This window comes from Cnephaeus nilssonii (assembly GCF_951640355.1).
Source record: "Cnephaeus nilssonii genome assembly, chromosome: 18".
In the NCBI taxonomy this organism is placed as follows: domain Eukaryota; kingdom Metazoa; phylum Chordata; class Mammalia; order Chiroptera; family Vespertilionidae; genus Cnephaeus; species Cnephaeus nilssonii.
The window spans coordinates 1,521,000-1,537,522 of record NC_137089.1 but is presented as its reverse complement, the minus strand read 5'-3'; the positions used below and the strand labels follow the sequence as shown (position 1 = coordinate 1,537,522).

Below are 16,523 nucleotides of genomic sequence, written 5' to 3'. Positions count from 1 at the left end.
AGCATTTTTATGAACAGGGAAGAGTTAAAACAAAAAGAGGCTCTTCCCTTTCTCTGCTGGTAAACAAGAGTCTGCGGGCCTCGCACCGCCCCGCCGTGCCACCTTCCCGCCACCTTCCCTCGCTGCTCAGGAGCAGACCCCGGGGCGTTCCCCTTTCTGAACCAAGGACAGCATGCTGTTGGAGACCCGGCTGCAACTAATGTCCTTTTTTAAAGCACACACATTTGGGAACATACAATTAAGATCGTATTCCTAATAACACTGATGATGTATGGAAAGTTATTTGAAGGGGGGGCCTAACCACTCTATTTGCGCTCCACAGACTAATATGCAGCAGCCTAAAGAGCCCCAACTCTGGTGCTTCTCACACCTGCGGCCCAGGGTTTGAGAGAAGGTGAAGGTCATCTCTGAAAGAGGCCACCGGGGAAGTCCTAGGGGAAGGGCGTTTCTCAGGGGGCTGTGGCGAGGGAAGCGGCAGGCCTGGCTCTCGCCCTGTACCTGCACGGGTGTGGCAGTCACGGGCACACGTATCTATGAACAGGCACACATGGATACTCACTTGAGAATGACAAAACCCTCCACTGCCCTTGTGTGAGGGTGTGCTAGTCACAGTCCCTGAAACCTTCCCAATCTTCTAGGCCGTTAATAAATTTTTAAATGATGCTGCTATTAACACATAAATGTCTATTAGAGAAAATCACTGGGCCCTAGCCAGTTTGGCTCAGTGGATAGAGCGTCGGCCTACGGACTGAGGGGTCCCGGGTTCGATTCCGGTCAAGGGCACATGCCTGGGTTGCGAGCTCAATCTCCAGTGTGGGGCATGCAGGAGGCAGCCAATCAATGAGTTTCTCACATCATTGATGTTTCCATCTTTCTCTCCCTCTCCCTTCCTCTCTGAAATCAATAAAAATATATTTAAAAATAAAGAAAATCACTGGTTTTTAAAAACTTACCATTACCTGAAGCTATCATATAACTTAAGATGTAAGACACATCTTAAAAGTCCCACACTGGTACAGTTCTTTATGACAGCACAATGCTGTCGATGATACTATTAAGGAGCTCCCAGGCCTCCCCATGAGCTAGGAACATCACACACAAACACTGGCGAGGACCCCAGTGTCCACACTAAGGCAGGTCGTGTGCTGAGCTCCTGGTGCCTGCACGTGGCCAGCCTCCCAGCCAGACTGCTCAGTCCCGGACAAGCTGTGTGTCCAGCCCAGGAGAGCGTCAGGGGAGGGGATGGAAGGATGGGGGGGCGGGGGGCAGAGGGAGGGAACAAAGGACCAGGCTGGAAGAGTCAAAGACAGCTTTCTGAGGAATTCTCACAGGACAGGCCGGGTGGGTGGAACCAAGCTAGGCATAAAATGCCCTGTCTGGCTTTGGATTCAAGGCCAGGAATTGGTGACAGGGCCACCCGGAAGGCCGGTGCAGGCTGTCCCACCAGAGGGTGCCCAGCCAAGGGGGCCCAGGCTCCGGGGTGGGGGTCTGCCCAGAGGAAGGGACACCTTTTCTAGTAATTCTCTCACAGACGACTTCTGCAGCTTCTCCTTGCCAACACGCAGCTCCCTGACTACACAGGACGGGCTGGCGCCTCTTTCAAATTCCCACAAAGGCGCCTTTGTCCGTGCCCTCAGCTCTGCCAGTTCACAAGCAAGCGCACACTGACACCCGCCACCCTGAGCAGCACAGCTCCTCTCTGCCACGGCAGCTCAGTGTGCAGCCTTCCTTCCTCGGCTGGGCTGCAGCGCCCGTCTGTCTGTCTAGTCATCTATGTTCACGTCTGTCTCCCACGCGCAGACACCGTGCAAGTGCAGGGCACACCCCATTCCTTACACTGCAGTTGCCGTCAGCACCCCAGGAAAAACCCCAGCGTCTCTGGTGCCCTTCCTCAGGACCCTGCCAGGCTCTCCATGTCCTCAGGACTCGGGGGCACCCACAGGAGCCCCACCGAGCAGCAGCACTGACCGGACAGGCTCACCCACTCTCACCCCCCGCCCCCCACAGGAAACCTGCCCAGGCTAACGCGCACATCCAGGGGTGTCGTTCCCCCCCCCACCCCCCCACCCCCCCACCCCCCCGTCTCTGGGAATGCCTGGAGGAGCACCTGCTGCGCTGCATCTCCCCAACAGACTGCGCGCTGTGCGAGCAGGGGACTCCTCCCTCTCCGGAACCTGCCCATGTCTGGTACGTAGAAGACAGTCAACGGCTTTTAAGGAACGATCTATCCTCTTTGGAGTCATGCAAATACCTCCAAAATCACACTTTCTAGAAAATGACTTCTTATTTCCTAAGTATCAGAGGCTGTTTTCATTGCTTTGTGTTTTTTGTGTCCTTTAAAGAATTAAAAAGAAAACCCGGGGGGGGGGGGGGGGCAAGTCGATGGCATCCTATAGATAACATATAATTCGGTTATTCTTTTCCTAAGAAATTTTACAACCATCTGAACTCTGGTCAGGCACACACTAGGAGAACGAGCCTATGGAGAAAAAGTACCATCTCCGTACTGTGGGGACAGGAAGTGCTGCTCTATCTGTGGTGAGTGCTGTTAACACTGACCTGCACACACTGCCTTGGGTGCCTAGGAAACGCACTTACCCTGACATCAGTAGCGTCTCCATGCCTGATAATACTGGCCCAAGTGGTCGGCTCGCTGTTGCTTTCAAAATAATGAAAGACTTTTAGCACTCGCTCCATGGCGCCCGGGGACCGTTCCGCACCGGTACCCAGGTGCGTCTTGGCACTCGAATTCGGTGTGTGATTCAAGTTTGGGTCCAGGTAAGCAGCTGCCATTGTTTTGCTAGATGCTAGGTACCTGTCATATTCTGTAAGAGAGGAAAAAAGATGTTCACTGTGCAATATTAGAAGTCTACTGATGGAAATGACCCGCTAATGATTCCATTAACAAGTTTTATAGCCTCTCCCCCTGCTTGAGAACTGAGACCTAGGACAGCAAGATAGTCACTGCCCCCCCCCCCCCCCCCCCGCAACCAGAGCAGAACCTGATTCACCGTAGCATAATATGTATTATACAAACTCTTAAAAGGCCAGGAGTCCTATTTCAACTCTGTCAAAAATCCACTGTTATCTATAAACTATGTAACTTACCCACTTTTAATCACCGGGTATGTTAATTTTGCTCCCTACTTTTGAAAACTTTTACCTGAGATACAGGTTCCTTGTTCACAAAATAACAATTGAGTGAGTAGTCACTACACATACCAGGCTTTAGCGAAAAACAAAGCCCTCCTGCTTAGTCAGTCACCTTGCAGGAGAGTCAGACGCGTCACAACAGAAAACCAAGCCAAACTAAACCCAGAAACCACCGGCTTTTTAAAAGGAGGATAGGGCTCGCATGTGAGTGTGAAGGAAAAGCTTGGGCAAGACTGAAACTCCCCCGGGAAAACCCAGCAAAGCCGGCTACCACCACCCGAAGGAGCCTCAGACACAGGGAGGCCACCTGACCACAGGTGCAGAGACGGCTGCCTGCTCTCTGAGGGTATTTGCCAATTCTGTCTTCAAGGGCCCCGCAGGCTGAGATGAGGAGCACAGAGGGAGACACTGTCTGGGGAGGGCAGGAAGTAAGAGATTAATCCAGTTTGAGGAACATCACCGGCCTAAGTGCCTGAACCTCACCAAAATGAAGGAGGCCCTTCATGCCTGGAGTGAAGGAGGGCGGGGGAAGCGGGGAGCCTTGGCGGGAAGCGGGAAGTTGACTGTGCAAAGAGACATCATGTGTCCCCCACCCTCATCCCATCTGCTTTCTGGCTGAGGGATGAGGGTGGGGGACACATGAGTGACACTTTGATTTTGGCTCTTTGAAACCTCTGAAGGAAAACTATAACCCCGTAGAGAAACGGAGTCTTTGCAGTCCTAAGGAGAAGTCAATTTACCTTTGGGAGAAAGATTCCGGGGGAGGCGGCGGGGGTGCGTTGCTCTCTCTCTCAGGGCATTTTGCAAAATCAAAACAGCCTATGGCAAGCACCCTTCCTGGAATGCAGACACTGGCTTGCACTGAGTGTAGACGGCCCCGGGTTATTTCCCTAACCTGCGCAGCATTTACCAGGCCTGTCCTACTTAGAGATGAAGTCACTTCACCCTCAGAATAACTTCACGTCCCACTTCCAGGTGTGGGAACGGAGAAGCGACTTGTCAGTGGCCACGTGACTGGTGCAGGGTACTCAGGCCAGGCAGTCCACCTGAAGACCACCCCTGCTTTGCAGGGTTTGCTGGTTTCCATCTTGCTTTGAAAACTTGTCACCGGCTGAGTGACAGCACTCTCCTGTCATCAGAGGAGTCACTGCGCTACTGTTCTTGGCCAAGAGCCAGCTGCGGTTTATTAGAGCTCCGCCCACCTTCTCACTCATTCGTCTGTTCATGTCTCTGTAGGCAAATGATGTGCCGCCACCCTCCCTCACACTCACTAATCCTACCGACGTTTACGGAGCCCACTTCTAGCTAGGCCTGGGACCAACGTGTGGATGTGGATGGTAAACTGTACATACACACCCACACATCTGTATGCATCAACTCCCACCCTTCAGAGCTTTCGGCCTACTCAGGCTCCACACGCACCGTGATTTAATGACAGCTGTGTGAGTGCTAATGGAAACTGACAGTGTGGCTCGAGCTGCACTGATGTTGTCAGAGCCGGGGAAGGCCACTTCAGGGCTGGCAGGAGGGCAGGCAGCCTGAGGCAGCCACGGGGCTTCGCTCGGGAACCTTCAATCCAAACCCTCCTCCTCCGGCTCCAGGAAACGTTCCTGCGTCACTGCCTTGATGCCTTCCTCCCTTTGCTTTCTGGGCTCTACTTATTTGGATGTTGGACCTTCCGCATTTGCCACGCCAGTTTCCTTCTTTTTCCTCCACTCATCTTTCCATGCCAGGTTGTGAGGCCTTCTCCACACGACCTCCCAGTGCTTCCCCAAACTGCGCTGGTTTCCGCTCTGCCACTTCCCATGGCCTTGGTCTCGATGCACTTTAAAGAATCTGTTGGTCTTTGCTCTTCTCCTGGCTTCTGGACATGGTGCACTGAGATGTGACTGTTTGTCTCCTGCTCTTCGTTTCCTGCTGCCTGCTGTGCCATCTTTGCTTTCTCTGCTGTCTCTGTTTTGGTCTCCTGCTTTGAAGGCAGAGGCTGTCTTTAAACACAGGAACCCTGGGCCTGAGGGAGGCCTGATGACCTAGAGACAGAGCCATCAGCAGAGCCCAAGTGTGAGAACTGCCTGCGCTCTTGGCCAGGCTCCTCAGAAAACGATGTTTCCACCTCCCGCCATGGCTGGGCACAAGCCTCCTTACAGGATTCCAGAAGCCAAGGAGAGAGAGGGCGCCTCATTTCACTCAAGCCCCAACGATGAGTACCAGAATGCATTATCCTAGTATTTAGTATATGGGTTACCAGAAGTTTTCCACAGTAAAGTTTTTTTTTTTAATATATGTTATTAATTTTTTACAGAGAGGAAGAGAGAGGGATAGAGAGCTGGAAACACCGATGCGAGAGAAACATCAATCAGCTGCCTCCTGCACACCCCCCACTGGGGATGTGCCCGCAACCCAGGTACATGCCCTTGACCGGAATCGAACCTGGGACCTTTCAGTCCGCAGGCTGACGCTCTATCCACTGAGCCAAACCGGTTTCGGCCCACAGTAAAGTTTTTAAAACTTGCCCTAGCTGGTTTGGCTCAGTGGATAGAGCGTCGGCCTGCGGACTGAAGGGTCCTGGGTTCGATTCCAGTCAAGGGCATAGGCCCGGGTTGCGGGCTCGATCCCCAGTGTGGGGCATGCAGGAGGCAGTCGATCAATGATTCTCTCTCATCATTGATGTTTCTATCTCTCTCTACCTCTCCCTTCCTCTCTGAAATCAATTAAAAAATATATTTTAAAAAAACACATATATGTAGGCAAAGCACAATGGGGAATGTAATTTAATACAACAGCATTTCAATTATTATGGCTTTGAAGACTTTCACTGGTTAGGTGCATTCCTCAGAATATCGAGACTAAGAGACTAAATCATCTCTCCTTGAGCCATTTATTCACTTTCTATGGGCAAGACACCCTAGGATCACAAGACACCCTAGGATCACAAGTCAGCTAAAACTTCAGTTCAATCGCAGAATAAACATTTAAAAGAATGAGCCCAGCACGGAGACTCGAACTGAACAAGCTGGAAATGCACGGTGGAGGCACATCTCAGAGATATCAGCAGTGCCGCCTGAGCAACATCTGATTAAAGAGGGGAACACCTCGCTTCAGAATGTTAAAAACTGTGCCTGGCCCCCCACTCACCACTAGGAGACTGGTTACGAAGGTTCCTTATCTGTAAGTGCAAGTAGAAAACCTCCCCTGTGAGCTGACAGTAGCGTCAACAGATGATGACAGTCGCTGAAGAAGGGTGACCTGAATTCTCCAGGCCAAGGACAGGGGCGCACTAAGCAGGACTGCTCTCTAAATGGAAATCGTCAGGCCCACCCCTTCATCAACGCTTCAGAAGCCCATCCCAGCCCGAAAAAGCAGCTTTCCGGTGAAACGCACAGGCCACCGTTCTTACTGACTGCCTCTGGTATGTTTGAAATGTGTTATTAAATCCAAAACCAAGTCCAGCACACATGGGCCTTTAAAATTTCCTCCTAAACCTTGCCTATAAAAAATACGGATTTTTCAAAACGGAAAACATGCCACCAATACACCATCCCGTCACGAACTTACATAGAAGCTGAACTGCAAAGACTATTCAACAGCCTGGGATTCTTATCTTCTCAATGAGTCTACTTTAAAAAACAGTAAGATTTTTACAGTAAAAAAATTAATAATTAATAGATGACATTCTAGCAGTACTTTGTCTCTTAAAAAAAAATAGTTACCAAAGCAGACCTCGGGAGGTACAAACGCTGGCGTCAACCTGGTTAGCAGGCCCGGGTTCTTTCCCGGTGTTTTCCATACGGCAGAGTACACATCTTTCAATATGTCTTCTGGCCAATGGAAATATACGGAAGATGAATATTTACATCCCCCAAACTCATTATAATTTTAAACAAAAGTATGTGTGAAGAAGCCTCAAGTCAAATCCAAATAAAATGTGTAGGGCCTCCAAATCACCTGGAGAGTCTGAAAGGGCAAGTGTCAGAAAGCGGGGGACACTGCCCTGGAAAGCGGCTGCTCCGGATGTCCCCGCTCAACCCCCGGCCTCTTGCAGCGCTGCCCCGGGACACTGAGAGCAGAAACCAGGGGGCACAAGCGGAGCTCTGGTTCGCAGCATCTGCACCCTAAACACCAACCACCGGGGACCCTCCTCGCTCTTTCCTGGCTGGAGAGCACCCCGAACTTCTTCCCAGACCAGCGCTGCCCCTGCTCCGCCGAAATCCCTCCTCCTCCAGCCCCTTTCAGCCCCCTTCCTCAACTTTCTTCAAGCTCCGCTTTCCGCACCTCGTAATTCAGGGAAACTGCCTTCTTTTTCATTGTAAGTTTTCACCTGCCTTTTTTCCTAGCACCTCTGTAATCCTTCCCAGCGTTTCAACACATCAAACAAACACTGCAGACACTGATACGATCACAGGGCTTTCTGCATTCAGTCCTGGCTCAGCCTGTGGACATGAGTTTTCCTCAGCACTCCGAATTACATCTCTTTAAGACCAGGACTCTGTGATGCGGCTGGACTCCTTATAACACGTCCTTTTAAACATGTTAAAATCTGATCTTCCGAGGGCAGGACCGAAGAGGGCTCCCTCACACCACACTCACATTACAGCCCACTGTATGACCGAGGGGACCCCAGAGGGTTCCCAGGATGCCTTAGGGTTCAGTTCAGAGTACACAATATAGGTCTGTCCCACTATTTTTAGCCTGTTCTAGTAAGTATTTTATACGTCCTCCTAAATTGGGACGCTGCTGTTTTTTGAGGTTAATGTGACTGATAAAATCAAAGTGAGGTTTGGATGTCTCACTGCAAACAGATTTGTATCTTCTTCAGATGTGAGCTTTTTCATTTTGTCTTTATCTAAAAGCAGCAGCTTCTACGCTTGGCACCACCAATGCAGCCAGTTCCTATGCCCACCCCATCTTTGCCTTCATCACACAACTGATCAGCATGAAGCCAGCTCCCCGGCCTTCCTGTCCCGGGGGCGGGAGGGCGCACAGCTCAGTGGGGCAGGAGCACGCTCAGCCCCCAGAAGGGGGCCGGGGACAAGTGCCTTCGTCCCGAATGACCCAAAAGCAGGACCATTCCTCCCAAACAGCCTGTTCCAGCCCCACAGAGACCGACTCTGACCTGAAGCCGTCCCTCTTCCCGTCCTCTACACACGTGAGCTCCATCGCTTGCCCAACCCCAACCTCTTATTAAAGGTATTTCAGTTAAAAATGCCTCTATTCATTTGCTCTGTTAGCAAAAATAATTTTAAAAAATAGATTGCTTCAATTCAACTGCTTTAGGATGAACAAAAACGCTGCAATCTCTCTTCAAAGTTCCTATTTCTAAAGTCACTTTGAATTTGTAAAGACCTAGTAGCTGCTTATTTCATACCCCATTGCTGCTGGATCCGTAGGTCTGAGTCCAGCCCAGACTTGGTGAGTGCGGTGCCAGCCTTACTCTGAAGGGTCAGCACCAACAGGCGCTACCACACAATGGAGGTGGCTCCATGCGAACGCGCCCCAGCAGGTCTAGGGAAAGACCAAACTGTTGCACCAGCACAGAACTCTGCCTCTGAACACTCACTGCTGGTCATGCTCAATCATACTAGGCGGTCCTGAGGTTCCCGAACCCAAAGCCCTTTAACATTCAAGAGCTTGAATTAACTCGGCAAAATCTTTACTCTAGATATCTAATTATTTAACAAGGTGACAGGTGCTTTATTCAGAGAGCGCCATACTATGACTGTTCTAATGTCATATGAGTTAGATGCCTGAAAGCCTAGGAAAGAATTCACAGGACGTTAGCGGGCCCCTCATAAAGGAGAGCCCATTTAACAATGCTGCTGGGTTGGTGCTGAGCCATCCCTAACACCACCGCTCTTCACCGGCACAGGAGCTGCCTTCAACAATATTCCTGAAGTGCAGTCCCATAATATTTAAATGGTATATTTTAAAATAAGAATACTTTCATTAACTTCTCCCCTGAGGACTTGTCTCCAGGCTGAATATTCACTCCTACTTTAAGCAAAGCAGCTAAAGGTTTTGGTCTTATTTCTGCATGAATTTTCTGGCATTTTTAACTTCTAAGCATGCTCCCCAAATATTGCCTTAAATATTATAATAAAAACGCTACATTTTCTCTTTACATTTTTTATATAAATAAAGGCCCTAACAACTGTGGAATGGAAAGCTGTCTATTCAGAGTGTTGATGACCCTTAATGATCAGCCCACCTTACAGCACCATGGAGTGTCAAGTTAAATAAATATACCATCTTCACAGGGAGTGAAGGTAAACAACTTTTAAAACAAGAAAATCCATGCTACTCTTCTTTTTCTATTGTCTTATTTAAGTTAAAATTAGTCTCATTATTCTTTTAACATTTCCACATCATAGAACAGATATGGATGTCTTGATTAAAATACAAAATAAAACATACAACTTCAAGAGACATAGGACAGCGCATATAAAAAAGATAGTTTAAAAAAAAAAAGATAGTTTACACACTTAAAATGCATTTCCACAGAAGTCCTTTTACTATGTGAAAAGCTATCTAATTGGTTCCCTGCAGTAGCTGCAAACTCATGCCACATCAATGTTCATTTTCCCATCAATTTAACTGTAAATCTATTTGAAATAAATTCTACAAAACTCTTATCTACCGTTTTAGCGCCAAGTGTGAATGTAAATAAATGTAAACCAAACCGATTTTTAGGTTATTTATACCTTTAGCCCAACACACTGGGAACGGACTACAGCCACTCTTCTCCATACAGCCGGCCCCTGCTGGCTTCAGGGCCTGTCGGCCCGCCAGTTCCAGCAACATCAACTCAGTGCTACAGAGACCAAGCCCGGAGTCCGCACACAAAGTCCCGGGTCATCGCTCCCACCGCGTGTGCTTCTGTCCGTCCGTCCGCAGGAGACCAAGCTTCCCTGGGCTCCTTCTCTCAGAGCTCCAGGCACACTCGGGAGGTGCTGCTTCTGGGCAGCCCGCAGCCGCTGAAGAATGCCTCTGTTACAGTCTCCTCCTGCTTCCGCAATCTGAAACAGACCATCCTGGCCAGATTAGGCCACCGAACAGAAAGAAACCAGCCAGTAACCAGTAACGTGACCCCACGGGTCTGTGTTCCTAGATTCATTCAGGGCAGGAGGAGGGGAGGAGGGGAGGAGGGGAGGAGGGGAGGAGGGGAGGAGGGGAAAGGGGAGGGGGGAGGAAGGGAGGAGGATAGGAGGGGAGGAGGATAGGAGGGGAGGAGGGGAGGAAGGGAGGAGGGGAGGAGGGAGGAGGCAGGCCAGCAGCCAGCCCCTTATTAATATGCTAATCTCAGCCTTGGTCAGCTCGTCCAGCAGCCTGTTGACACAACAGTCGGTCCCGAGCCCAGCACTGAGTGAGCTGAGGATCAAACCCACAGAGCCCAGGTCTGCACAGGCCACCGCAGACCACTGCTGTTTTCAAAGTCATGCCTTGGGCATTTTCCAGCCTAATTCTGACCTTATAGTTAAAATAATTACCTTGATAAAATAAAAATCATTTTGAAAACAAAATCCTTATTGTCATTAAAAAAACAGGCTGTAAAATAAATATATGTCCATAGGAACCCAAATCTTTTTTAGGTAAAATGTTTCCAAATTGATCCTTTCAGAGTAAGTTTGTAAATGTATAAAACTATCTAGAAAACACACAGAAACAGAAACTTGAGGGTGCCAACTTGTTTTGGAATTAGCTTTGAGGAATCTGAGGGATCCAAATGCTTGATCGCTTTTCTTAGCTTCAAAATGTAAGAATCTCACAGTGGAGAAGCAGCACGGAAGACGAGCTTACCAGCGACGTCTTTAAACTGAAACACCGCTCACTCATGCATTCGAGCTGCGAGAGTCACGGTCCGCTCAGAACGCAGCGATCGGAACGCCCCACGCAGCAGCAGGTCACAGTAGCCAGGCTCCTGGAGCCCTTGCCGGCTGGGTGTAGGTGTCCAAACATACGGGTCATTTTGTTAGTAGCCAATCCCACGAACTAACAAAAAAATCAAGTGCTTTACTTAACTGTGAACGTGACTGAGGCTTTATGCGTTCACTAACGTCTGAAAATGAGCTGAGCAAAGGCTGAGGACAAGAGGCATATCTGCGTCCAGGGATGCCCGGGCAGTCTGTCTCATTTCTAACGCGCTGCTCTTGATGATGGCTCTGTCTCCAGGCTTCACAGTCAGGCTCCTAACAGCAGCGGGGCTCAAGTGACCTTGTATGTGCCCCAGTGAAAACACATCAGTCACCAGGGTGAACTCTGACCCCAGGCAACACTGGGAAGAAAAGGGGCTCCCGAAAACACAGGCAAGCAGGCTAGAAAAAGAACAGAAGAGACAGCAGACAGATCAATGCGAATACATGGAACTACGCCAGCTTCCACCACTTCCGAGGAGAGCAGGACACAAAGGCCCGCTGCCGCCCTGGGAGAAGCACGTCTGATGTCTGATCAGACCCCTGAGAATGCGGGGCTGCCTCTGAACCAGGGAGAACGAGACTGCACAAACCACCCTCGCCAGTGTAAGTCTCTCTTAGAGCTGGGACTCTCCAACGATAAAACCTGAAGCTCCTCTCCTAGTCCCCTGCACGTTCTTCTCACTAAATGCAGATAACATCGCATTTTCACATCTTCTCAGCAAAAGCAGTGCTAGCACATCTGTGAAGACAGGCTCACACAACCAGGAAGAGGTCACTGAGCCCACCCGCTACCCAGGAAGCCGGGGTCTTCACACACACCCGCCTCCGGAGGGACATGAGCTAAGCACCACCTGTGCAGAGCGGGGCTGGCGCAAGCGAGCGAGCGAGCGGAGGCGGAGGCTGGGCGAAGGCAGGGCAGTGGAGGCGGCCGGGCCGACGTGGAGCTTTCTAGGATGTGGAAAGTGAGTGTGGAGAGTGAGGAAGAGGCGAAGCCGGGACCCTGATGTTGTAGTAACCAGCGAACGGCAGCTTTCCCCCACCCCGTCCAGCTTCGGTGATACCCAGGCGTCACCTCCACACGTACAAGGGCCCGAGGGCCTAGAAGGACCACAGATAAGGGATCACAAATCCCTCCAGGCCAGGGAGCAGGCGCGTGGAAGCAGCAGCTGTGGAAACGTTAAGAACCAATCAGGTCACTAAGAAAAAAGAGCAGACCAGACAGTGAGAGAGAGAGAGAGAGAGAGAGAGAGAGAGAGAGAGAGAGAGAGAAGTGTGTGTGTGTGTGGGGGGGGGGGGGAGACGACAGGAAACAGGTGCCACCACCACAGTACAGAGCGGCTCACCTGTGCCAGTGCTTTTATATATAAGACCATCCCCATCTCTGAGAAGAAGAAACTGAGGTTCAAAAAGGTCGAGCAACTTGCCCGCGGCCAAAGAGCTGAACAATGCCCCGGGCACCAGGCAGCTTGGTGGTGTAGCATCACCCGTATTTTCTTCTTGCTAAATATTAAGAACTTATGCTTTTAAATTCCCCAGCCAGTGACATCTTGAAAAGAACTGGAATAGCCTACAGTTAATGCAACATAAGCAAAAAAGTAAGCAGTCCTTCATGCTTTCTGACTTACAATTCTATATACTAATTTATAAAGGTCATCATTCATTAAAAGTTCTATAATTTTTTTAAAAAATCCTCACTCGAGGGTATTTTTCCATTGATTTTTAGAGAGAGTGGGAGGGGGAGAGACAGAGAGAAACATCGATGTGAGAGAGACACATCGACAACGTGCCCGGACCAGGAAGAAGCCTGAAACCAAGGTAAGTGCCCTGGACTGGAATCGAACCCGGGACCCTTCAGCCACAGGTTGGCGCTCTATCCACTGAGCCTAACCAGCTAGGGCAAAATTCTATAATTTTAAAAACAAATTTTTTATAGTATCAGTATAGTTAAAAGCAACTCTGCTAAGTCCTACTTAACAGGTCTTAATTGAAAGACTTTTCTTTACAAGAAAGATACTCAGACACAAACCTTAGTCATCCTGACATCTCTGTCTCCTGGCGCAAAGCATCCATCAGCAGAACCCTTAACAGCACGAGGTTAGGGGTACCAACCCTGCAGAGTCAAAAGTCCACACACAGCCCTGGCCAGTCTGCCCAATGGTCAGAGCATCAGCCTGTGCACCAGAGGGTCATGGGTTTGATTCCCAGTCAAGGGCACATACCTGGGTTGCAGGTTCGATCCCCAGCCTTAGTCAGGGTGTGTGCAAGAGGCAATCAGTTGATGTCTCTCTCTCTCACAAAGATGTTTCTCTCTCTATCTCCCTCCCTCCCTTCCACTTTCTCTCAAAAAAGAAAATCCACACATAACTTTGACTCCCCCAAAACTTAAGTGCAGTCCTCCTTCAGTATCCACAGGGATTAGTTCCAGAATCCTGACAGCATGGCCCCCAAGATCCAGTATGAGAAATACTGAGTGAATATTTACTATCCTGAACCTCAGTTTGTCCATGCTTAAAACGAGGATGATGACAACAGCTATCACTTACTGAACAGCAACTACGTGTCCGTCGCAAAGTAGTAAAATAGCCACACTGATAACAATGCCAATACAATGACAAGGACGAGATAATGATGACACCCAGCTCATGTTTACTGCATGCCAAGCCCTGTTCTAAGTATTTTCAAAATATTGACTCATTTATTATTAACGGCCAATCCCACGAGGTAGATTCTATTACCACGATTCACAGATGAAGAAACTGAAGCACAGAGAGCTAAGCAACTTGTTCAAGGTCACAGAGCTTCTAAGTAGCAAAGCTGGGAGGCCTCCACCTCGGGCAGCCAGCTCCACAGTCTGTGTTCCTCACCTATTTTCTCAGTTGGCACTCCCAGCAGCCAATGAGGTGCATGCTGCTGTAATCCACGTGGCATGTGAAAGAAGGAGGAACAGAGTCATGAAGTACATACCCACTACGACAGCTAACTGGTCAGTGGCAGAGCTAGGACAGGCTCCAGCACTCGGACCCCAGCCAGACCAGACCACACACTTAACCCACCACCGACAGTGTCACTACCTCGCTGCTGCCAGGTGTGCGGAGCGAGTCAGGAAGAAGGCCCTGCTCGCCCTATGGAGAGTGACTGAGCCAGGGGGACCACAGGGACAAGAAAGGAAGAGGAGAGACGCGCCACAGAAAGAGCATGAGACAGGCGAGCTGCTCTCAGGGGGCCTACGCAACACGCACATCACCAAACCCTGCGCTCGGGTGACAGTCCCCTGGTGACAGCAATCCTGCCCCAGCACAAAGGCAGACAAAGCCATCGCAGTACCTGCTGGACTCGTAGCTGGTGGCAGAGAAGTGCATCGAAACGCCCAGGAAATAAGCACGGCACAGAGGGAAGCCGCACCGAGGTATGCGACACCAGAAGGCAGGAAATTCTGACCGTGTTCTTACGCTAACCAATCCCGAACCAGAGCAGAGGCTTTCCCCGGGCGCTGCGAGAACGTTTTAATCGTGTAGTACCTGACTATTTAGTGCGGGGCACTGACCTCTTTTCCCGTAGATTGTCAAATTAAAAAATGACAGCAGTCAACATAACAATAGCCGTCCGGGGTGAATGAATCAAAATTATACTTTGTTTTTGTCAGGTCGGCAAAAAATGTGATATATGTTTTGGTGTGTTCCAGAATGTCAGTAATTAGTGCATGTGTGCCATGAGATGAAAAAGGTTGAAAATCACTGGGCCAGAGCACTTTCCCAGGCACTAATTAGTGGCCATCTCTAATTGTTTCGCCATACAGGAGATCAAAGCTAAATTCCAGGCTTAGAAACTATTGGGAAGTTACTTGTCATCAAGTTTAAGAGGAAAAAAAACAGCCCCTGAAAGCTGTCAGATGCCACTTTAGTTTTTCAAATATACCGGGAGGGGCATGATGACACAGTGCATGCCAAGAAACGCCGCAAACATTTCAACGTAACGATATATGTCATAAAATAGAGGGGTTTTTGTTTTTGATCAAAATAACACAAACATCAAAAGAGAGTCAAGTAGTTATTGACTTTAATGTTGACACTGCTCAAATAAAACTTTATTTTATTGAACATGCATGTACACACCTAACTAACTTGAGCATTTCATCAATTTTCTTTTTTACCCTATAAATCCAATGTATCCCTGGTGTGATCACTCACCTTAGTTAGCAAACAGCACCAGCATCAGAGCACTGCGCCTCTGTGTTAGATCCGGAAGCAGAGGGACCTCTGGGCGGCCTGCGAGAAATCGGCTGTGAGGCCAGCTATCCCAGCTATCGCAGGAAGGCATGCTGGTGTCAGGAGGGCCCCTGGTGGTGAATGGGAGTCCCTTCTACCACCTACATTTCTCAGCCACGAAGAGGGAAAACCAACACTACACTTTAAACTACCCCTGTGGTGGCTTAAAAGAGCCAACTGTTCTACAATCTGACGCCGCACTGTCTTCCAGAAACAGCAGCAGCCTCTGGTGCGGACCCACTCCGTGCTCCAGTGATAGGAGGAGATGTAAATCACTTCTCTTTCCGAACACAGCTACACAGTGGCCGGTTTTCTTTGTCAACTGCCCTCCCCTACACGTTTGGTTTTGTCTTATTGGTATTGACAGATACTATTCCAACTTAGCAAGAAATTTATGCAGTCACTTTTCTAATTCTACTCAAAATTTTTATGATGTTAAAAGCAACCTCATACTTATTCAGATGATCACTATGTAAAAAACAAAACAGAAAATAACTAGTGTTGGCAAGGATGTGGAAAAATTGTTCGGATCTATTAAGAAAAGAAAACTTATTTTGTGGTAAACATTAAACAGTCCTTGGTTCAGCATTTAATGGAAACTAACTGTGGCTTAAGCAGAAAAGATGCAGAGAAGAAATACAATCTTTGCCCTCGAAGACTCTCAGAAACACTTACCCCCAAATACACAAACACACTGCTGAACAAAGAGACACATTCTATGGACTAGGAGGGGAGTTCCACAGGGAAGCAAGTAGCGGGGCTGTGACCTTCTCCCCCTGCAACACCATCACACCTGGCCCAGCACACCCACAGAGCAGGCGCTCCCGCAGCCAGGACTGAGCAGGGGACTGGAAGAACAGGAGCCGCGCTTCCAGGCTCGCTAGGAACCGGAAACTGCATGATGTAATTTCCTCTCCCTCCTGCCTAGGCTCTGGAGAGACAGAAGTAGGTGTGGGGGAGAAAGAACAAAAGAGGAAAGTGAACTGACCCTCAAAAGGAAATGAAAGAAACAATCCAGGGCCCTGCCCCTCGGACATCTAAGACAAAGACACTGCCAAAGCCAAGTTCAACATAAATTATAAAGCACTATGAATTCTGGGTCCATGAAGTCCAAGTTCATGAGGCTTTTACCATACCAACGTATTAGTAAAACACCCCCAGCAAGATTTACGAACCTTCTATCAACTATCCGTCC

General features: G+C 49.2%; 1 protein-coding gene across 17 annotated transcripts in view; it reads right to left on the bottom strand.

Moving 5' to 3' along the window:
* Nucleotides 1–16,523, bottom strand: part of PTK2 (protein tyrosine kinase 2) — a gene marked incomplete at its 3' end in the record, with an annotated part of 114,915 nt that overhangs the window by 81,487 nt on the left and 16,905 nt on the right. For 10 of the 17 annotated variants that reach the window (XR_013814908.1, XM_079795830.1, XM_079795843.1 and 7 more), the window contains one exon: nucleotides 2,599–2,825. Coding sequence is in view for 16 of the 17 variants with exons in the window: in XM_079795830.1 (XP_079651956.1) it covers nucleotides 2,599–2,793 (195 nt within the window). Of the gene's footprint in view, nucleotides 1–2,598; nucleotides 2,826–9,851; nucleotides 10,250–11,169; nucleotides 11,401–15,250; nucleotides 15,329–16,523 lie in introns of those variants that run through there. The other 7 variants (XM_079795826.1, XM_079795837.1, XM_079795828.1 and 4 more) reach the window with 5 other exon arrangements.